The following is a 24,341-nucleotide window of genomic DNA, read 5'->3' on the forward strand; positions in this document are numbered from 1 at the left end:
CTATCTTTGGAGGACCTCTGTACCACTTGGGAGTAAAAAAAAAATTGCACAATTTTTCAAAAATAATTTTTTGCTCCAAAATGACCTCTAAGCATGGGGCACGTTTTGTTCCTCACTCTTGGCTAGTTTAGGCCCAAGAGAGGCCTTTTTTGAAACAGGAAATGAACAGGAAAATACTTCTGCTCACTTCCTGTTGTTAAAAAAGACCCAGGAAGATCCCAAAACATCCCTGAATGAATATGCCCTTTTGCTCCCTAGAGACTATTTGGGGACACAAAAGTATGATGTTTGCAGCTTTCAAGGTTTCTGAAGGGACTAATGCAGTCCCTTAGTGTAGTGGTCCACCCGAGTCTACAATATTTCTGAGAGAAAGTTCTCAAAGTGTAACCAGTTCTGAAAGACAAAGTATTACATCTTCTGTGAAGGAGGCACCAATTTAAGTCCCTTTAGAACAGCAGCTGCCAAATCTCTAGAAGCTGTTGGATGCCAGCTACTGAAATCCTTGTGCACTGGCTGTGCTGGCCAGAAATTTTGGAAAATTGGAAGTCAGAAAGGAGAGATTCGGATACACTGCTTTAGAACATCCATCTTGAAGGTCTACGAATAAGACACTCATTAGTCTTTGCTGTCACACATTGGTGGCTGTGGATTTTTGAACATCCGGTCAAAGGATGTTCAATTAGTCAGTAGTTGCAGTTTGACTGTAACACCTGTTAATGGACACACTGTACCCCAACCACAACTGAGAAGTTATCAGACCACACAACCACCACATACAGATAAGACTTGTCCAAGTGTAACAGATCCTTTGGGGAAGTAGCAGAGACATAGAACACAGGAAGAATGACAGGCTCGCCTTTGCATTCAGCAAAATGAGAGTTTAAATACTTCTTTTCTTTTAACACCCCCTCCCACACACACACACTCACCCTTACAATGCTCCCCCAAACAGGGTTCATACAAAAATTCCCTTTAAAGATTTAAAATCTAATTACTTCACAGTACAGCCAAAAGGCACACATGCTCCAGTACTCACAACAGGCCAAAAGCCTCTGTAAGTCATGAAGACAGTTGTGTGCTGCAGCTTGCCTCACATACACTGAATATCACCCAACTAGTCCTGGAGTCAACATTACACAATTTTAGACACTCACTGTGGGAAAACATGAGAAACCCTGGAACTCTCAACTTCTCATGTGTTTCTTACCAATGCATTCTTTTTTGGGGTCTAAAGCCCTGCTTGCCTTGTCCACACATTCTCACATACAAGAAGAAAAATACTGAGGCTTCTTACATTTAAAAAGAAGAAACTTTTTAAAAAAAAAATTTCTTGGAAGACAATGACAGTTTTCTTAATGAGAGTATTTCCACTTGCAAAGTGTTTATTTCACAAACTGCAACAACTCATTTTAAACTAAGTAAGACACTCTTTCTATAAGAGCTTTTAAAAGGCAAAAGAAATAAATTAGTTGCTTATAATAAGCCTTTCCTATTGTGTGGGTGGTTTGCATCACAAAAAAGAAGGGGCTGGTTTATTTTTTAAAAAATTACACACACACACACACACACACACGAGAGCCCACATGGCATAGTGATTTAAGTGTTCGACTATGACTCTGAAGACCAGGGTTCAATTCCCAGCTCAGCCATGAAACCCACTGGGTGACCCTGGGGGAAAGTCACATGCTCTCAGCCTCTGGATAAAGCAATAAATATATATATTTTGCAGAGACACTTTGCACAAAACTGATGGAGCAATAATAAAGGGCTCATTTTCTTGCTGTCATACAGAAGGCAAAAAATCTCACTCGGTCATCAGTTTCTCAACAGGGTGCCTTGACCCATCAAGAAGTTTTGCAAATATTATTCACATCCTAATCTCCTTGTCAGCAAAACTACTTTTCCTTGCGTGGCAGAGATGAAAAGTAAGGAAAAATTAAACTCAAATACAGCATTTTTATATTGCCCAGTGTAACTATTTTGATTACTGTTTCAATAAAGGTACCTATTATTTAACTTATTATACAGATTGAGCTTCCCTTTATCCAAAATATCTAGAACTCGAAGTGTTTTGGATTTGGATTTTTTATATATACATTGGAATATTTTACATATACAAAATGATATATCTTGGAGATGGGAACCTAGTCTAAACATGAAATTCATTTATGCTTTGTATACCTTATACAGTGGGCCCTTGGTATCCACTGGGGTTTGATTCCAGGACCCTCCATGGTTATCAAGATGCATGATTACTTAAGTCTTATTATATACAATCAAGTAGAAAAATGATATCCCTTATATAAAATGGCAAAATCAAGGTTTGCTTTTTCTGGCCATGGCTTACTGCAGAAAAGAGACAGACAAAAAGAAGGCCAAGAATGTGGCTGGAACACCTTCCTAGAGGGCTTAAAAACCTTTCAGATTTTCTACTGAGAGAAAAAATTTACAGGGTTCTTTATGAGAGATGTGTATAAAGTTTAGCCTCTTCTGGAGAAAGGGGACAAACATCTTTCTCTAGGAGAAACTAAATTAAACTGACTGGAAAAAGAAAGTACTTTTTTTAGCAACAGTCTTGAAAGTTGTAAGATGTATTTTTGGCTCTTCTTTTATTGGATTCTGAAGCCATCTCAAATCATCCAGCAGAAGCCCATCAACAGACGTTCTAAGGATGGTTTAATGGAAGCTCTGTCTTCACTGAACACCAATTGGTTGTGAGCTTCCCAGAAGTTGACTACTAAAGATTATATGGTCTTTTGAGCTGATCTAACAGCCTTCATATGGTTTTTCTATGCCATCCTCTTCCCCCAATATTTCTTCAATGTTTCTTCATTGCTTCCAGGCAACTTATCATTACAGATTTAGTCTCCCTTATCTGAAATGCTTGAGACCAGAAATGTTTTGGATTGCAGATTTTTTAAGATTTTGGAATGCTTGCATTAACATAATGAGATATCTGGGAGATGGGACCCAAGCCGAAACATGAAATTCATTTATGTTTGATATACACCTTGCACACATAGCCTGAAGGCTATTATACACAATATTTTTAAAATAATTTTATGTATGAAACAAGCTTTGTGTACATTGGTGTCACTATCTCAGCCACTCAACTGGACAACTTTGCATTCTGGACTACTTTGGTTTTCTGCATTCTGGACACAAGAGACTCAAACTGTATTTCAAAACCAGACATAGTTTATTTTATTCTAGGGAAACAAGAAGATATATGGCTTGATTTTTCATTATCCTGACAATGACCAATCTACCACCTCAAATAACCTGACTTAGGGGGAGTAGAATCTCAGTCCATGAAAGTAAAATATCTCATAAAGGAAATGAAATTAAGCCACTACCTAGACAAATACTTGTGCAGACACTCCTGCAGATATAAATATCATACTGAAAATAACAGGTGCTCAAGGAGACAAATAAGAATATTCAGGAAGGGGGTCAATAGTAAGAAAGGTCTGCAGCAATTGACAGTGCTATAGTGGACAATTGTTTAGCCACCATATATCTTCTGCCACTGTTAAAAAAGAAAATTACAATACTGGACAAGTACAACATATAATGCAAAAAGAAAAACCAAGGAAAATTGGGTTATGAGATTGTTTGTACAAACCAGTTACGAAGACCAAGATGAGCTATGTGTATCATGCTATGAATGCTGGATCAAGGTCTGGACCACAAGAGTTGTAAATGCATCCCAGGAGTTATCTGGGAGGTAAATTACATTGCTATTAAAGCTACCAATCATGCACAGGCTATATCCTCAACCCATTTTGCTTTGCATTTACTAAATAATGGCTCTTTTGCTATCTTTACTTTCCTCTAAAAACAAAAGATGAAGCAATATTACATTTTCTAGAAGCCTTCTCTTGTATTTTATTCAGTTTTAGGTTAATCCTATGAACTAAGAGACTCAACCAGACACAAACACCTAACAATATACATTCTCACTGTATTTAAGTCATTGTATTTAAGACACTGATTCATATTCCAGATGTTTTGGACTTCACCTCCCCAAATCCCCGACCTCTGGCCATGCTGGCTGAGGTTTCTGGGAACTGAAAGTGCAAGTATCTAGAGGACAAATGGTTAAGAATAATTGACCTAGGCACCAGCCCCACTTTATAAGCAAACACTTGAGAGAGTAAGTGTACATGTATAGCTGCTCTAACATGTTACATGTTCAGCATTCTTATTTCTAATGGCACTTCAGAATATTCAATGGTAAGAGTCTGAGTTTGCAATACAATATAAAATTTATTACTGTCAAAAACTGAAAAATTAATAGATTTTGAGTTTACATATGCTTGCTTTTAATGCAAGGAACACAGCATGTAGCCAGGCACTTAGTTGGATGTTAACTCTGCTATTTTTATTTAGTATGCCAATCCTATTTCACAGGACTTAGAATGTTTTCTAAGGTTACAGTGTAATCTATTTTTAAAAACTCACACGTGATAAAACCTTCTATCAGTTCTCTCACAGCATCTTAAGGGAAACTCCATCTTGAAAAGTAAACTCTAGCATATGAAAAGCAGCATTTGCAATCCTGTTTACCAGTAATCAACTGACTGATAAACAGCTTTACATATACCTATATCCTATTTTCCCTTGAGAAATATTAGCTTGAATAAATATAGTCAATAGTTTCTTATAAAGTTTCAGTGGCAAACTAGCAATAGCACCACTAATGTACAGAGCACATTTCACATTAAATAACTAACACAGAGACATGCAGCCTAGTCTAGATGATTAAGAACCTTGACAGCAATTCCATTTTAGATTAGATCTATTTGGGGAGCTATTAACCTAGACTGCTTGTTTGTGAAAGGAAACTACGTCCTGTTCTCCTGCTCTTATCAGGATGAAATATCGAACTAAAAATACGTAACAATATTTTCCAGGCCAAGCAGATCAGACTGATGTGATCAGGATCCATTCACCAGCTCCCTAGAGGAGAGTATTTCAGTCCCTCTGGGAAACAAGATTTCCTGTACTTCTCACACAGTGCATCAAAAAAGGTATAAAACAGGGGTCTCTTCCAAGCAGTGGAAAGACCTTGTGATATTTCTTACACTCTCTGAACTGCCAGATAAAATGAGAAAATATTCTGCCTCAGACCTAAGTAATGACAGTGTCAGAAGTCTCAAGGGCAGGGGAAGGTCCATGAAAAGTAGTAATGGCAGACCACTTGTGTACTCCTGAATATGGTTGAACTCTAGACCAGCACTTGGAAAAGTTGATTTAAAAAAAAAAACCTACAGTAGTTTCTAATTGGAGGATTCTGTAACTTGTAAATTGCACTAATTTAAACAAGGCCAATTTCTGATAGATTAATATTTCCACTCCAGCAAAATAATCAAGCTGTATCATTTGCATTTATTTTTTACAATAGTTCTCACTTGTTTTACGAACAGAAACTCAATCCAAATAATTAAAGAATGTTAAAGCAATTTTGCTTTAACAATAGGGACATGTCCCTCAAACTATGAAGTCTCAAAACAATTTATTTATTTTTACAACTATGGTTTGCACGTGCCCTACAAATCAGAATGACAAATCAAGGTTTGATTCTGGACAAAATGCAAACAATCCTCTTTCCCAGTTTAGATGTAATGTCAACTATGTCATGCTGTCAGTTGGGGAAAAGGTAAACTGAAGAGCATGGAGAAGGGAGAAATACAAACTCAAGGCCTCATCTACCAAATTACATCCATCTTTTGGATTACATCCAAACCAAATGGTCTGATCACTCAAAGCAATCTATTTAAAAGATACCCCATCTCTATATAGCCACATAGATCTTTTTAAAAGTGTGTTAATACAGTTGGCCCTCATTAACCATGGGTTCAAGTATCCACGGCTTGAAAGTATTCAAAAAAGTATAAATTCAAAATATCAAATCTTGATTTTACCATTTTATATAAGGGGCACCAATTTGCTATGCCATTGTATTTAATGGGACTTGAGCAGCCATTGATTTTGTTATTCACGGGGGTTCCAGGAAACAAACCCCAGTGGATAACAAGGGCTCACTGCACAAGTTTTTATGAAGACCTTGAATGGACACTATCTTACAGTGATGTATAAATGTGCAAATAAAGTGGCTCCTGCATGACACAGTGGATACTCCCTTAAACCCTCCCCCACAAGTCAACCTTTTTCCTTTCATAATTCTATATTCCTATGTAGAATCAGTAGTGTAAGATGTGTTTTCACCACATGATTAACAAAGCAACAGCCACTTTCTTGACTAGTAACATGCCTACAGTGTTGTTACTCCTTTTGCTCTACATTTATTGAGATACAGATGTACTGATAATAAAAATCAGCCTTTACATGTAATAAGGGGAAAATAAGGCATCAATTGCAAAAATGTAAGAGTTAAACACCCTAAGATTCTGCCTCTCTGAAAAGCCATACTTTGGCCTGGAACTCCTCTCCACTGACCTCAGACATATGTGTACTAGCTAGGATATTCAAAAAAGGCAATGAAAATACAGTTTCATCTTGCACACAATGTAAGAAAGTTATATTATGTCTCCTGAAAGATTGTGGAACCTAACATTAATAAAATTGAGCTTAAATAAAATAATAATGTATGCTCTTCATTGTTGTTTAAGACATAAAGTTTTGTGATTACAACATATTGTATTACTCAATAACTTATATTACAATGGATGGAACCAGCTTGTAGAAAAGGTAAGCTGATTTTTAATTTCAGCATAAAATTAATTGATTAATTTGTGCTTCTGCAGATATGAAGGAGGTGGAAACATTATGTAGTAACACAAAAAGCAAAATGACCATATTATTATTATAATTACAATTTCATTTCACATGTTTTTAAAGCCATTGCACAGAAAATTCTAGTGAGTCGGGATTCAGCTGCCTTGTCTTTGGGGAAAGAAACTGTCTGTTTGCTTTTCCCGCAATTTTTTACCTGGATAATTCATATCCCACCCTAAATCACTATGTGGAATAGTGACAGTAAAACCTACTGCTTTTTACCCCAGAAACGGGTATAAGCAATGCTAGTCAGCCAGTCTCTCAAGCATTTTGAGATTGTTAGAGACAAGGAAACATTATTAAAGTGTTACGGTAAGTCTATTACTACCAACAGCCTCAACAATGAAAGAAATATATTTCCAAAGGAGACCATAAATCTACTCTAGCCACCCAAGGTCAGTAATAAAGCACAACAAAACCTTGGGACTAACTGAATAAATAAAGAGTGAGGCACATAAAACCCCAAGATATGCAAGCTAACTATTGCTTAAGCATTGACTCCAAACAAGAGAAATTACTTGAATAACATCATGTTTCTATGAGATTTTACATTAATATCTAGCAGGCATGTTTTGATTTACACCATTTTCAGGATAGAAAAATGATTATTTGTGTAAATTCAACAATGCTCTAAAAGGTTAAATTTTCAGTGGATAAATGCATTGTCCATGTTGTCAAATGGTAGATATTTAATTCATTCTCTGCATTCAAAGCACAGAACATGTGCACCCACTGAGATGGTTCTGCCAAACTTTTTTGCAGCAATGGTGCCAATGAGAGGACTTATCAGATTTCAGTACTGAGTTGGGGGCTAAGAGATCATCATCCATTTTAGATTAGACCTAGACTCATTGGAGTCTGCAGTAATACAACATGGAGCCAGACAGAAGCTTACTAAATATTGCCAGTGCTATCATTCCATGCAGGGACGTAGCCAAAGGGGGGGGGGGGGTCTTGGGGTCCAGACCCCCCCCTTCCGTTAGATAAAATGAATAGTGTGTGCTGCCGCACTGCCGCATCCAAGCCCCATTATAATGATGGCACTTAATCTGGACCCCCCCCCTTCCCAAAATCCTGGCTACGTCCCTGTTCCATGTACCAGGAGCTAAGAGATTTCTAAACAGTTCCAGACTTGAAATTGACACTCTGACAACTCAACAAATTAAGCAGGAGTACTACAAATCCATACTATTCAGGACTCAGACTACTCTTGAGGCCTGAATGTTGCTAGAAATAATTGTACCATTTAATATCACAGGAAAATATAGTTTCTACCTGAAAGTAGACCACATCCCTAGGTTAGGAGGGGAGAGATGCCTCTTAGTCCATGAGAACTTTATGTCCTATAATATAATAGGATCTGGAAAGATTATGGAATGGAACTAGTAAATTCCACATAAGCAAAACTCAGTGGCATATTCTGCTTCACACTATACCACAGGTTGTATCAGGGTGTACTGAGAAACATAAACTAACCAGAATCTGTCAAAGGTGCTAGATATCAGTCTGCTCTATGTGTTCCTCTGGTTTACAATACGGTCAATATTGGCATAGCTCAAGGGCTAGTCCACTGATCCTCTTCTAGTTTAACTAAACTTCTAGAATTCTAAAGGTCTGGGGTCAGGACAAGCCTAAAACCAGCCAATAGCAAAAGAGAACTTTTTAGCTGTTCTATACAGGGATGTAGCCAAGGGGGGGGGGGGGGGGTCTTGGGGTCCGGACCCCGCCCTTCAGTTAGAAAAATGAATGGTGTGTGCTGCTGCGCCGCCACACTCAAACCCCATTATAATGGTGGCACTTAATCTGGACCCCCCCTTCCTAAAATCCTAGCTACGTCCCTGTTCTATAAATATTCAAACTTCATATGCTGTGCAGTTATGTCAGCCTAATTATTTACTGCAGCAAAATAGTATTCGAAGTTTACCTTTCAGTGAATCACTTTCAGCTCTCATTATGTCAATTAGTGAATTCTCCAGTGAATGCATGTCAAAAGTTCTCGTGCGATCCTGCAAGTAAACACAAATAGCAGTTTTAGAAAAAGAACAACCAGCAGCTAATAAAAAATTGCACAATTTATTTTTAATGAGATTTCCAAAAACCAGTAACAGTGGGTAAAAACATCCTATGATTCTACAAGAGGCTGCAGTGTCTGCTAAATTAAGCAATTGCATATCTAACTAGTGGTAGTCCCATTTCAGGGAGAGATAATATGAACCCCACTTTTTTGTTGAAAGGCACCATGTTCAAGGAGAATTAGATGTAATCACACACCGTAGAGTTTTCCTACAGTGGTGCTGAGCCCCAGAATTCTTTCTAGTGAGTCTTGCTAGGCTACATGGTGGATGGGATATTAAAATATATTTGTTCACCAGTTCCAACAGGAAATGTTTTATTGTTAATATATATAGCTTATAAATTGGTACTGTGTAAATTTTCCACTATATATTATGTTATGTTGAAGTAAGCTGCCTCATGTTAATTGTAAATTATTGTGTATTTGTGTGCACTTATGCTCAAGTGTACACATGTACATGTTCAGGTCACCTGTCAACGTATGGCAGCCCCAGGAATTTCACAGAGTTTTCTTAGCCAAGGAGTAGGTGATTTTGCCAGTTCCTTCCTCTAAATTATAGCCTACAGAAATGGTTTCATTGGTGGTCTCCCATATGTACTAACCAGAGCTGACCCTACTCAGCTTCCAAGAGTGGATGGGATCTAGTGACTTTAGAATACTTAGGCCTGGTAAATTGTCTAACTAGGAAGCAGCTTGGAAATTTTAAGTACACACACACAGAGACACACACAGACACACACACACACAGAGAGACACAAGAGCCCACATGGCATAGTGATTTAAGTGTTCGACTATGACTCTGAAGACCAGGGTTCAATTCCCAGCTCAGCCATGAAACCCACTAGGTGACCCTGGGGGAAAGTCACATGCTCTCAGCCTCTGGATAAAGCAACGGCAAACCTCCTTCTATCAAGAAAACCCTGTGATAAGTTCACACACCAACAGCAGGCACATAACAACAATAAACAATGTGTGTGTGTGTGTGTGTGTGTGTATAATATACATATAAAACCAAATGTAAGACACACAAGATTCAGCATAAATCACAGCAAATAATTCCTTGACAGTGCAAACTGTCCTCTTACATTCAAACCCCAAAGAACCCATCCAATCAATTGAAAAACCAACTAAACCTTTAATATAGCACTGCAGTACATAATGCCATTTACTCTGTAATATACATAGTTATCAGTAGTTTCAGATGCTGCACAATAAAAACTGCAGGTTTTAGAATTCTATTTCCTGCAAATAATCATATTCCAAATTGTCTAGCGTTCCAGATAACAAGATTACACAGCACCCTTTAAAATTTCATTCAGGGTAGTAAGATCAACAGTGCAATTTACATAAACACTTAACTAACAGAATTACTTGCACAGTTGACATACTGGTAACCATCTTGTTATTTAGGTCAATCTGCTCCACACCTGCCAAGCAGTTCTCATTTATAATAGCCAAACCCATCTTTTAGTAACTACTCCATGATTAACTTTTTCTTGAGTAAAATGGGAAATGTTCAGCTAAAGACAAAGATGAAACAGTGCACACATATTTCCACTTTATCCTGATTTCCGCTGATGTTTTATATTTCATTGATGTAATCAACATCATCAAATTCAATGGTTAGTCCAAGCTAGAGTAGCTCTGTTGAATCAATGGGACTTACATAGGCATTAACCATTCCATTCCTATGGTGTGTCTCTCCATTTGGATGTGTATCTTATACTTTAATGCCATAATGTATATGTACATGTCCCCCCCCCAGAAAAAAATTCAGTCCAGGAATTAAACCTAACATCCAGTTCCATTTAGGCACCACTGTAAGTAATTCCCCAGTAAATCCAATACTGCCTCTAAAAAGCATTCAGTGATTTTATTTAGTGAAGATTGCTTCTTGCTGTTTTTATAATTCAAATAACATTAGTTCCAAATATTGTATTTGGCTTTCTAAAATTATAATAAGTATGGCTTTCAGGTTAGGTGTTATAAAGTTATTCATCAGACAAGATTAGAAGTAAGGCCCAAAATTACTCATTTTTGTAACTTTCCAAAGTTAAATAGAGAAATGCTTGTTTATTAACTGTATATGAAGAGACATTAAAGAGAAGGTACGAGTAGAAACAGCAGGTAGCTAAATATATGGGTGTGACAAATATTACTAAACATGGGGTCTTTCTTAGCTGCATTTAAAGACTTCCATTGTTTCAGAAATTAAAGTTCAGTCTGCATTATTATTTAAAGAATTTTAAAATTTATGCTTGTTTTTTCAATACAAATTGCTATATGTATAACAGGAGAAAAAATACAGATAAATGACTGCTTATTAATATTAATAACAACTTTCAAAATTCCAATGTTGTCATTTTTATTAATGTATAACATTCCTGATACTAAATATTACCTTTGATGAAGTCAAAATTGCTAAAAGTCATTTCCACAATCATATCTATGTACAAATAAAAAATCAAAGGATACCTTCTTACTGATTCTATCCACATACCATGGTAGCAATCCGTTCAAGCATGTTTCTGAAGAGACACAGCTTTATTCATAACAACTTTTAATGGCAAGAATTACCAACATAAACAGAGGATGAATATGTTGTATGTGGGTAGAGCAAAGCATTTGCTTGTAACGTGGTAACTTGAAATACTGAGATACCAAAATTATTATGCTTTATTTATATAGTGCTGTAGATTTGCACAGCGCTGTACATACAAAATAAAATGTAATACACCTGTTCAGGAACCCATTCTGTGTTACAAGTCCAAATTCTAATTTAGTTCTAAGGACATTTTTAAGAGACCTAAGTAAACTATACAACTTTTTTCGCGTGTCCTCCATTTGAAAATTTTGTCCTACATTTGTCCCGGTTTGGAGGTCCTGACTTATGGCAACCCAACTTATGTTTAGTATGCACATACCGGTACTTGAACTTTGCCCCCTTTAGGAAAGATATATTAACAATCTAAATGAATTTTATTCTAACAATAAGGCACAGTCCCTACAATTTACAAATAAATATTTAAATGAACATTAGTTTCATTTCAGAATCCCATTTTAGGCAACAATTGTTTTTTCTGCCTAGCTTTCTGTTGCATATGGCTAATCATTCATTCCCAACACCACACATTCAAATGCAGCAGATACTCCTTTCTTAATGATCAGAACCAAGGCCTTGGCTGAAGAAGTCTTTGGCTTTGAATTTCTACAGATAAGATTCTGGAATTTAAGCCATCTAGGTCATCTAGGTCAAGTCTAGCTAACTGCTTAACTCAATATTTTATAATTTCTTGATAGTTTCAAGTGGTGATGGCATTATTAGTTGGGCCATGTTAGGCCTGGAATTTGTGAAGCGACCAAAACTGCATCTTACATGAACAGAGAAAATGAAGAGGCCACTTTCAACCAAAACTGAGGGAGCATTTAAACATGTGCAAAAGAAAAGCAGGCAGGAGCCCTTGTTATTACAAGAGCATATTATAAATTAATAAATTAATGTCCTTTTTAAAAATACATTCATATTCCATTTTATTCCCATGATTTCATCAGTTACATTCAGAACTTTTTTTTTTTTGCACACAACTAGGATCCTCCCAAACAAGTTCACAAATGACGTCAAATATAAGATTATTTGGGAAAGTGCAAAGGTGTGCCAAGCTAAAAATCTTTTTGACATTACTGAATTTTAACAGAATGATGACATTTCCCAACTGAGATCTTCATATTAAAAAATGAGTTAATACCCAGAAAGCTATTCTGCAGCTTCGCCCCACTGCACATCAGAGAAGCTTTCTAATGTTTTGGAAAAGCTTTAGAAGAATCCTTCTACCTTAATCCCACTGCCTAACACATTTGCTGTTCCCCTCTAAGAAATGTACTCCACATTCTGGGCTTAAAGCAGGGATTTTAGTCTACTCAGCAGACCGTTTTTCATTCTGTAATGTTTCTGGATGAATGTGTTATGTAACAAGGCAGGGAAGCTGGTCAGTAAAATATGAAATGTGAATTGAGTTGAGTAGTGCATCATTTATTGTAGACTCAAGTCCACTTCAGTGACTCAAGTCTGATGTGAGTCTAAGTCAATCAACCTGAGTCAGCATCATTGCAGCTCTCACATTACCATTAGAGCAAGTAAATAAAGCTGAACAGGCAATGTTAGAATTTAGCCCAAGAGAAGGAATCATGCAGACTTCCAGTTATGGTTGTACTGTAATTTTCTTCGGGCCCAGCTATCATAGACAATGGTGAAGAACACTGAGAGTTGCAGTCCAACATGTCATATTTCTGCTTCAGCCATAATGGGATCAGCATGCTCCACAGACAAAATGATGGAAGAGTGAAAAGTTAAAATCTAATGAAACATACGAGACTGCTGTATTGGTTCCTACTATCTAATATAATAGTAATAAGAACATGAGCCTATATAGGTTCTGCCCTCTAACTTAGCTACAGATTAAATAAGTAACCTAAGGCAAAATACTTTTTCTCAGTGTCAGTTTCCAACAGTGAAAAAGAAACAGTAGATACTGATATATATTACAAGGATGAGGAAGAGACTGTAAAAGCATAGTAAACACTAAAATACTATTGTGTAACTACAAATGTTAAGTACCTTCAAGGAATACTAATTTTGTACTTCGTTCAGTAATAATTCCATTTACTCTTCTTGTATTTGCCAAGTACTGGTGAAGATCTCAAGTTAATCTTATGGGTCACCAGAACTCACTCTGTGCTGCAGCTGATGAATGTGAACCTGATCTTATTAGAAATAGTTATGTGCCAACAATTCTATTTAGTCAGACAGTACTTGCAAATTTCTGCCCCAACTTTTCCAGAAAATAAGTAAAGCGAAATCAACCTGTGATCAAGAGCCTATATAATACTGAGCACATTAGAACATCAAGGAAGGATCTGAAAGTATTTGGAAGTAGTCGTGTAATCATCATAATTAAAGAAAAAGTGGTGTTGAATCAGTGCAGACCACTTTTTAGCCCTGACATGTCTTGCAAATGTCTGTGAAAGCCATCAAACATTTATTCAGTACATGTCTGAAGTCACAAAGATATCAAGGACAGCACAACTAATGACCCAGCTCTTACCATCTATTTCTGTACACATATTCTTAAAAGCCATGGCACGTGCTAAGAGTCTGATCACAAATATAACAAAGGGCCCGAACACACAGGCCCAAATAAAGCTGCTTCAGGTCACTTTGGAGGTATTCTGTTTAAATGACACATGCATCTTAAGAGGCTAGAAGTTGCCCCAAAGCTATGCTCCAGTCCTTAGGACTGGAGCATGGCTTTGGCACCGCTTCTGGCCGCTTAGGACGCATGCATCATTTAAACAGCATACCTCCAAAGTGACCCAAAGCAGCTTGATTGTGGCCTGTCTGTTCAGGCCCAAAGGTAAAGGTAGTTCCTTGACATGAATGTCAAGTCGAAAGGGGCTGGTGCTCATCTCCACTACGATGTCAAAGAGCCAGCATTGTCCAAGGACTGCTCTGGTGGTCATGTGGCCAGCATGACTGCACCAAATGCTGTTACCTTCCCATCGATGTGGTACCTATTTATTTGCTTGCATTTGCATGCTTTTGAACTGCTAGGTTGGCAGAAGCTGGGATAGTGACAGGGGCTCACCCCATCATGCAGCACTTGGGCCTCTAACTGCCAAACTTATGATCTTCTGATCATCAGACTTGGCATCTTAACCACTAAGCCACCACATCCCTACAATTCACCTAGTTCCCAAAAAATTGACTCATCTGCCTTCTACTAAACTAATGTATATACACAATGGTTAGGTCAAAAGAGGGAGGCTGTTGCCTCTACCTGACTGACAAGTACTTGGCTACTTCCCAGTGGTATCAAAAGAACAAATATTGAGCCATTGAGCCACTCACCCACTTATTTTACAAACTATTTTATACTGTACTGATCCTTCCCACCTACCCACCCAAATTTAAAGCATAATGGTCCCAAGCAGACTAGTTCACATTTCTTTTTATCTCCTTATAGCCAAAGCTTTTATTCTGCCATAACCCATAATATTTTATTTTTTTGTCAGTGTGCTGACCCAGTTTCAGCTACAGATAGCCTTTTGTAGCCATAGTGAAACATTTCCATAGGCAGAATGTATCTGTCCTGGTGGATCCCTATTTAAACATTATTCTGAGATAAACCTGGATATGTTACTAGGGAACGATGCATTAAGTTAGCATATGCACAGCTCTGGAATAAAATCTATTTTGATGCCAAGAAGAAAAATAATATTGTATGTCCCTCTCTCCCATGTTCGCAAAAAGCTGCTTCATAAATGCAAAGGACAGGCCCATTCATTTCCTCAGCAAGCCATCATAGTTCCTGAAAGCTAAGGACAAAATGCATATGCTTAAATATACAGAGGGATCTTGCTATCCTCCGAGGTTTGGATCCAGGGTCCCCTGGATATCAAAATCCATGGATGCACATATCCCACTAAAAACAAAGGCATAGTAAAATGGTGCTCCTTACATAAAATGGCAAAAAGAAGCTTTGATTTTTGAAATTTATATACTGGTATTTTTTTATCAGTATTTCAAAGCCATGGATGCTTGAATTCATGGAATATAGAAGGCTGACTGTATATGGTAAAAGGGAGCAGAAACTTAAGCTAACTGTTCTCTTCAATTTGTGTTTCAAGAGTTCAAGAGAAGGGGCAGAGTGGTAAAAACTTGGAAAACAGCTTTTGCTCTAATATACTACCAAGCCTTAACGGGACCTGATCAATAAAGGGACCTGATCAATAAAGCTCATACTCTGTCTTTAACGCATCCATTTGTACTTTGGCCAGCACATACTTAACTATAGAAACTGGCTATCAGCTAGTTTACTGTAGATGTAAGTAAGGAACAAATGAGATCAAACCAGCCTCTTAAACAGAAATAGGTTTCCACTTAGGGATTCTTTTTCTCTTGTGTCTGTTAAGGACTGTTGTCTATGAGTGATTGTAGGTTGCTTTGTATATTACAACATGTTGTAAAAAGCAGATGTGAAAGTCACTTGCAACTTTAGTTTTTCTTTCATGTTTTAAAATTTAAAGAGAACCCATTGATCTCTGTAAAGCAAATATTCACTATATTATAGGAGAAGCAAGAGAAATGCCTTCCTCAGAATAAGAAGGCATATGTATCAGTTAGCTCCCAAAGAGGAGGTTTAGACTCAGAAGAAGGGAAGTGAAAACAGGAGGAAGGAACACCAACAAGAATCATCAACAATCTAAAATGTGTAGATCAGGGGTAGGCAACCTTTTTGAGCCGGGGGCCGGGTTGCTGTCCCTCAGACAACTGGGGGGCCGAAGCCAAAAAATAAATAATTAAAAAATTAAAAAAAAAATTAAATAAATAAATAAACCGAGACAAATGTAGGACAACATTTTCAAATGGTGGACACTTTTTTAAAAAAAAGTGGAGGACACGCAAAAATTTTTGCTGATTTTTAAAAAAAATGTTAATATAAATGCATATTTCTGAGGCATCTATAGACAATTGCCCCCCTTGCCCCTGCACGCGAGAGACCAAAGGCCCCGGTGGCAATCGGCGGCAGGACCGGGCTGGGGCCGGTCCCAAGGCCTCACCGGGCCGCATCCGGCCCGCGGGCCGCAGGTTGCCTACCCCTGGTGTAGATTATGCCATACTACTAGTGGAAGAAAGTGCAAAGGCAGGCTTACTGCTGAACATAAAGAATACAAAAATAATGACCACATTGTAAATTCTATGTAAATTCAACACAGATAATGAAGAAATCAAAATAGTCAAAAAATTCCCATATCCTGGATCAAATACTGATCAGAACAGAGACACAGTCAAGAAATAAGAAGAGTAGGAATGGGAAGGACAGCTATGAAAGAATTAGACAAGATACTAAAGTGTAAAGATACACAACTGAGCACTAAAGTTAGAATCGTCCAAGCCATTGTATTCCCCATCAGCATGTATGGATGTGACAGATGGACAGTGAAGAAAGTGGACAAAAATGTTAGGAAAGATAGAGGGTAGTAAAAAGAGAGGAAGACCGCACACTAGATGGATAAACTCAGTTAGGGAGGTCATGGGTCTGAATTTACAGAACCTAAGCAGAGCAGTGGGAGACAGGGAGTGTTTCCTCCATGGGGTCGCTACGAATCAGGGTCGACTCGAGGGCAGTTAACAACGAGAGTGAGGCACTTCTGCGAGCTAGCATAAACTGCACAGGGATTATGAGGTAGACTTATATTTTCATTCTGAAATGGCGTAAGACAGCAGGACTGCCATAAAATATTTTGGAATGTGTAATTTATCTCTTAATTCTTGTAGTTTTGTGGAAATGTACCCTGGAAAATGAAGTAGATTTCTTCCATCCAAGGGCCATTTCTTATAGTAACATCACACCTGTGAAGTATTTTTCTATCAAATACATTACACCTAAATAGGTTCTCTGTCAAACACACACACACACACAATTCACTGATACATGGTACTAGCAACCAAGAATCCAATGAAATCCAGTATTTAGATGAACAATCACGTTAGTGACCACAGAATGCCTACATGAATGATTCAATCAAGCTGATGACCATACATGCGTAATAATTAAGCTGGTGGTCAACACCACAATAAAGCATGAATAGTTGGATTTGCTACAGCTTTCTGTAACAAATATGAAGTTTTACTTTAGCAGATGGTTCCAAGGATACTGAATTGCAAAGTCTACTAAGAACAAGCACATAATTGTGCTAATAACAGCCTGCCTAATAAAGATTACATTACTAAATGGCTACATTCTCCCATTGAAGAATAGAATGCTGTCAACAGATAAGGATATAGCAGCTGTTTCTCAGAGACACATCCCAGGATCATCGTTCTATTTTGTGCATTTTGTTGAGAATCCAAAAGCTCCTAAGAAAGTCAAACTTCAGTTTGTGAGTATATTTTCGTAAACAGAAACATTCATGGTAATAATAAATGTTTAATTTATGACAAAAGGCAACAGTTATTAATCGATATATCACTACAGTGGCTCCATTTAAAAGGGATATAAAGTTGAAGTTTTTCTTCAAAACAGCTTAGATATTATTTTGATCTTGCAACATTGCTTATTGGAGTGTTGAATAGTGCAAGAGGACACACTAGCAGACTAAACAACATACAGATCCAATCTGGGTTGGTTACTGTTTCAGTTACAAATGTACTATTCCATAATATAGATTCATTTTCATTTTTAAAATATTTTTATTGAGATTTTTCTACATACAGGAAAACAGAGCAACAATATATGGAACAAAAAGAAAAAAACAAAGCAAAGAAAAACCAAGAAAAACATGAATATAAATAACAAAAGCACAGTAAATAAGAGAGAAGATAAAAGTGACTTCCAATCTTCTCTTGAGCAATTAAACTATGGACCTGTAAAGATGTCTCTTTGCACACCCTGGCCACCATCATGGCATGCACCTGTCCATACGAGGGGGCGGCATGATAACATCCGTGCAGCACAGCACCCAAACAGCGCCGTGCGGACGTCATCATGGTGTGCAAGGACACTAATGGCGCCCTGTGCATGGACTAAAAAAACCCTGCCATCTCAGTTTCTCTTTTAACAACAATCTATCATAACATCAGGGATACCTCCCAACCATTCCCATGGAAAAATTAAATCTTCCCTTCATTTTAATGTAAATATCTAATTCCTTGTATATTTTTCTTTTCTTTTTAAATTTTACTTAACAGAATCTCTATACACCAAGTCTCATATCCATATCCCTCCTAAATGTCCAAGATACTAAACCTATATAAATCAATCTTAATAACCTTTTTAAATCATTTATTAGATCAACAGACTTATGATCACTTCTTCCTTCAGACTGTATCAATACCAATGTCAAGCAATAAGACCCATATTATCATCTTAAACTCAAATTAGGCACCTCCTTCCACACAACATATTACAGTACCTGGAGGAGGGACAACCTTACATAAAGGGCATTTCTATTGGTCTCATTTGTTTTTTCCTCATTTATCTCTCTTTCCAAGACATTAAGTAAATCCAACTGTGGGGGAGTGCAGATGAAGATGAGAAACTGGGTCAATTATAGATTTTCCCAAACCAGTTGGAAGCCCTGCTGTCCACACGACCCACTCCCAAGGTGGACCAAACACCTATGGGCAGTCACTCCACCCAGTGTTAAGCCACACTTCTTGGTTGTTGGGTTTTGTTTTGTTATTTGCCTCCACACTATGCATGCTGGAATACATTACCCAAAACCAGAATTTCTTCTTCTCAACCAGTTGCCATGCCATTGGATGCCTCGTGTGACCAGCCACACACTCACATGAGTGATACACTGCCCATAGAGTGTATTGGTGCTCCCATGGCAAATCACGATCATGGAGGGCCCTCATACATGCCAACTTCCCCCCTTCACCCCATACCCTCCTGCTGGACCCTCTGGTTTGTATGTTTTAATTACATCCATTGCATTAGTGAAGACCTGCTGTGTCTTGTTACAGCCTGATGGTGCAATGGGTTGATGGTGCAGCTGGCCACTCATGTAACTGTATGGTCAAAGCAAAACAAAAAAACATATGGTGAGCAATGGTGTCCATGGCTGCATCACAAGTCCCAGGGCACATGCTCCAGACCACTTCTGCATGCTGCCTTGGATTTCTTGCATTCTCACACTCACGCCATGCTGTTTATATGCTGGCGCAATGATTCACATTTTCCATGTTAAAGTAAAGTATTAGAGCTCTGTGTGTGTGTGTGAGTGTGCGCACGCGCTCCAATTTGTAGGCCCTGTATGTTGTCTGAACAGGTAGACTTCAAATCAGTTTGAAGCCATTTTATTTTGCCAGTGCTGACAACACCCCACACACCCACATCCTTTCCTCTACACTCTGCACCATCTCCAATGTTGCCAGCTTTCTCTCCCAACTCCTCCAGGGCCACCTCCAGTTGTCTAAAATCATCCCAATCTAGCATCAGACCTCCATCTATAGTCATCCCTTCACACTCTAAAGGGATTCCTTTGTCCTGATCTTCCATTCCAGATTCCAATTCTTCTTCCATTTCCCCCTCAGGGTCCTCCAGATCCATGGGTTCCATTGTGTTGTCCTTTAACCCAACGTTTATTATTATGAAGTTCCTAAAGTCTTCTTTCATTAATCTAAATTCTTCTAGTATCTTTCACCGGATTGCTGAGATACAATAATCTTCCATGGGATGCACATTCACCCTTCTTTTGTTAAACCAAATCTTGCCATACAAATGAGTTAATATTTCTTTCTCCACAAGGAGTCCTCCAGTTATTAAAATACTGAAATACACCCAGACAAATCAAATCAACTTTCTCAAAGTATACCAGTTTTCTTCTATTGTCCATTCTTTCTTGCAAAGTGTTCACAGAAACCACCTATCTTCCAACTTTAAATCATTACATTAATATATATGTGTGTATTTCCCATTTTTCTGTTTTATTAGACTTTCTTTTTTTAAATCTGCAATCTTGAAGCTTCTTAGGAATATTCTCAAGATATCTCACATTAATATGAAAGGCAGAAAACTCACTCAGACATTGATGACACCACTGTATCAAACATTCCTTTTTATCTAATAAATCCAAATATTATCACTGCAGTAATGTTAAAAAAGAAAAAGTGCAGCTGTTGGCCCAGTGCTTGCATGCAGAGGGAATTGTCCTCATCATCACCCATTTACAGGCCTTGGAACTTGGTGAGGTTCTCTCATGCCCTTGTGGCGATCTCCAACTCTTCCCTTGATTAGGAAAAGAAACTTGTCTCCGAATTGGTAATCGCACTGCTGTCACTCTCACCTCAAGGAACCCGTTAAGAATTATGTCAGCTAGCTGTTTTCACACCCAAAAGTCTCAATATAAGTTCATTTATAGATTAAAATGTACTTACTTTAAAAAAAAGGTAGTAACACTAATCAGTTTGAAATCACAGCTCAAAATGCATAAAGGCTATCTTCAAAGGGGGGGAAGGATATTTAGAACAGCATACTCTCAACATTCACTGCATGAACTGCATTACTCTTGAATATATTAGAAATAAGAGTCTCCAACAATTATGCAATAACTCTGACTTTCAAAGGTTTTGATATAAATACAGCTTTGGGGCATCAGCATCTTTTCTAGCAATAAGCAGCCAAATCTCCTTGTTCCAGTTTGTTCTGGATACAAGCAAGAATCCTTGAAATGACAAACTTGCAAAACAATAACCTTTTCATCTGCAGCACAGCACCAGAATACCATTATTTAAACAGGGAGGTTCCTCCTAGGGTGTATCCACGCTGCAGAAATTAAAGCAGTTTGACACCACTTTAACTGCCATGAATCTTTCCAGCAGAATCTCAGGATTTATATTTTTATGAGATATACAGCATGGTTTGTTAGAGAGTTCTGGTGCCTCATCAAACTAGAACCCAGGATTCTGTAGGATAGTCATGGCAGTTAAAGTGGTGTCAAAAATGCTTTAATTCTGCAATGTGGATACAACCCCAGTGTTCAAACTATAAGCCAAGACAGGTTGAAGGGGTTAATGAAATCCATAAGCCTCAGCTTCTAACTACTGACAATTTTAGACACATTGTGCTTTTCAAACAGTAGCTGCATATACTGCCAAATAATGCAAATAGTTTGGCCCCTTGTAATTCAAGTACTAATCCCATTCACATAACACACCATTTCAGGAACACTGCATAAAAAATTCTGCACACTGCAAAAGCAGAAAAAGTATAAAATTATAACACTTACATTTCTGGTAACCTCTTGTGTTATTACAGCATGATGAGCTCATATGGTATCACTCGTTCACCCCACTCGTACCGAGACAAAACCAGACTCAAGGAGTTGGAGGTATAACAAGTTGTAGCTGTATTATCCGACCAGTTACTGCTGAAAGTTTCTACACTGCATTTCCCAAGGTGGGGCAACTTCTCCCCTACGTTGCCAAACAGGACACCAGACTCAAACACTCAAAAGCCTGTCTGGGTGTGACAAATGTGCCTGTAGCAAAAGCTGTGGAACATCTTTTAAAGGAAACATTCTTTGATGGGATCAGTAACTAAGTTTACTGATGTTGCAAACAATTTACCTGAAGCACTCACTATTTACAGGATACGTAAACTCAGTAATAACAGTCCTGTCTTCCTGAAGTGATAGGCATGTCCATTTTTGTGAACAATCTTCAGAAAAACTGGGTGTAATGTCCGTTCGCTCTAGCTGCAAATCAGATTCAACATTCATCTTGTTTCTGTACTTCAAGGCAGCTGATGATTTTAAAAAATCATTATGCATGCAGATATGTCAGTATGGTCTCAATCTCCATTGTGAGAGGGGAAAAACAAGTAGAGCTCTAAGGGCAATTTGGACCAACCCTGTGACTTTCTCACAGATTACTCAATTAGAGTTTGTATACCACTGCTGGTCAAGAGACCAAAGCTCTAAAATGCTGTCTAAAATGTTCAGTGAACTGGAAGAGGGGAGCTCACATGATTATCTGAAACAATATCTAATTAGCAGTGTTTACAAGCTGATAAGGCACCAGATTCCACCTGTTCAGGAAAGCTAAACAGGGTCAATTCTGGCTAGTACTCGGATGGGAGACTGCTAATGTCTACCAGGTGATGTTGGCTATTGGCTATGTTTGAGGAAGGAAGTGACAAAACCTTCTCTTGCCTAAGAAAACCCTATGAAATCCATGGAGTTACCATTGGCCAACAGATGACTTAAAGGCACATACACACACCAGATGATCTTCCTCACCCACGTTCCAGCTTTTCCTGTAAAACATGGATATAGAGGACAGGCGGCTGAGAGGAAAAAAATGCATGCCTCTTTTACAAAGAAGTAGAACTGCCTCAGCCATTCCCTTGGTAGTACATTTGTGCTCATTCTATGTTTGCCTTTCGTTTTACAACTCTCTGTTTAGTTTGCTGGTTTAAAACAGGCATTCTTAAATGCAATTTTTGACTATTTAAAAGGAAGGGCAAAAGAATCAGTGAAGACTTTCCTGCTGAAGTTAAAAAAAATGTTTTCTACCAATATGAAGATGTGAGCTTGATGGATTGGAGGACTGGGTCCATGAAATCACAAACTGTAGTTTATAAAAAAGGAAAAAAAGAAAAACCAATGAAGCCAATTGGGTCTACTTGGACAATGTATAAACCAATATCTCTGCTGTCCTCATAGCTCCGTCTAATCCAGATGGGTGAGTGACCTCTTTCTAAAAATTAGAAAACACAAGGAATCATACAAAACATTGCCTTATAAAATGCCATTTTTATAAATTTAAGGTGTTGATGTCAGGAGCATGTTCAAGGACTAGAAAACTATGATCAGGTAAGATAAGAATTCTAAATACATTTTTCACAGCTGCTAATGCAAATTAAGGTGTTTTACTATTGAAAATAGAGCAGGAGAAATTCAAGAGCATAAGGCAAATACAAATAGATAATGACAAATAGATTTTAAAACATCCAGTTAAAAATTCAATAATTTATCACATCAAAATCCAAAAAAAGTTTTTCAGGCCAATTCCTGGAGTTCATAGCAATAGCACAATTAACATTTTGCTTGCTAGTGAGAAACTGCTTATGTACAAATAGCTCTGATGATTTAAATGGAACGGTGTGGAAAAGCAGACATTTTAAGGATGGAAACATTTCTTTTATAGCAAAATATCAGTGAGTATATTGAAAAGATTCCTACTTTAGATTAATTTTTTCAGGCTATTGTTTTGAACTGGGCTAGAACTAGACAAGATCCTAAAGAGTAAAGATATACAACAGATCACTAAAGTTAAAATCATCCATCCCACTGTTTTTCCCATCACCATGTATGGGTGTGAGAGCTGGACAGTGAAGAGATGCTGGAGAAGAATGCTGAGAATATATGGACAGGCAAAAGACAAACAAATGGATTCTCAACCAGATCAAGCATGAACTCTTCTTGGAAATCAAGATGATTAAACTGAGGTGGTTGTTCTATGGCCACATCATGAGAAGGTATGACTCATTAGAAAAGACAATAATGCTAGAAAAGGTAGAAGGCAGCAAAGAGGAAGACCACAGGCTATATGGCTAGACTCAGTTAGGAAGGACAAGGCCTGAATCTAAAAGACCAAAGTGGAGGATAGAGAAGCTTGGAGATGATGGGTCACGATGAGTTGAGGTCAACAAAAGAGCAGCTAACAATAACGTGGTTTTGCTTATTATTACAGAAGACTATTGATATAAGAAAATAAGTCCTTTTGGAAATAAGATTTCACCTTATCATCAAGGGTATGACTTCATTTCTCAACCATAACTTTCATTACTATAAAACAGGCAGGGTGTCCCACTTCTACATGGAAGTAGACAACAGGAAGAATGTATCTGAAAGCATAAAGCCAGTGCATCAGCAAAAACCAACTTCTATGTGCAATCTT

The 24,341-nt window shown here is 37.8% G+C and overlaps 1 protein-coding gene across 2 annotated transcripts in view; it reads right to left on the bottom strand.

Moving 5' to 3' along the window:
* CPEB4 (cytoplasmic polyadenylation element binding protein 4) overlaps nt 1-24,341 on the bottom strand; it is a 79,625-nt gene that overhangs the window by 46,987 nt on the left and 8,297 nt on the right. For both annotated transcript variants that reach the window (XM_089496694.1, XM_089496693.1), the window contains exon 3: nt 8,726-8,807. In XM_089496694.1, the coding sequence (XP_089352820.1) occupies nt 8,726-8,807 (82 nt within the window). The remainder of the gene's footprint in view (nt 1-8,725; nt 8,808-24,341) is intronic.

This window comes from Sceloporus occidentalis, unplaced genomic scaffold (assembly GCF_023333645.1).
Source record: "Sceloporus occidentalis isolate IW3139 unplaced genomic scaffold, rSceOcc1.0.p SCAF_92, whole genome shotgun sequence".
Lineage (NCBI taxonomy): Eukaryota > Metazoa > Chordata > Lepidosauria > Squamata > Phrynosomatidae > Sceloporus > Sceloporus occidentalis.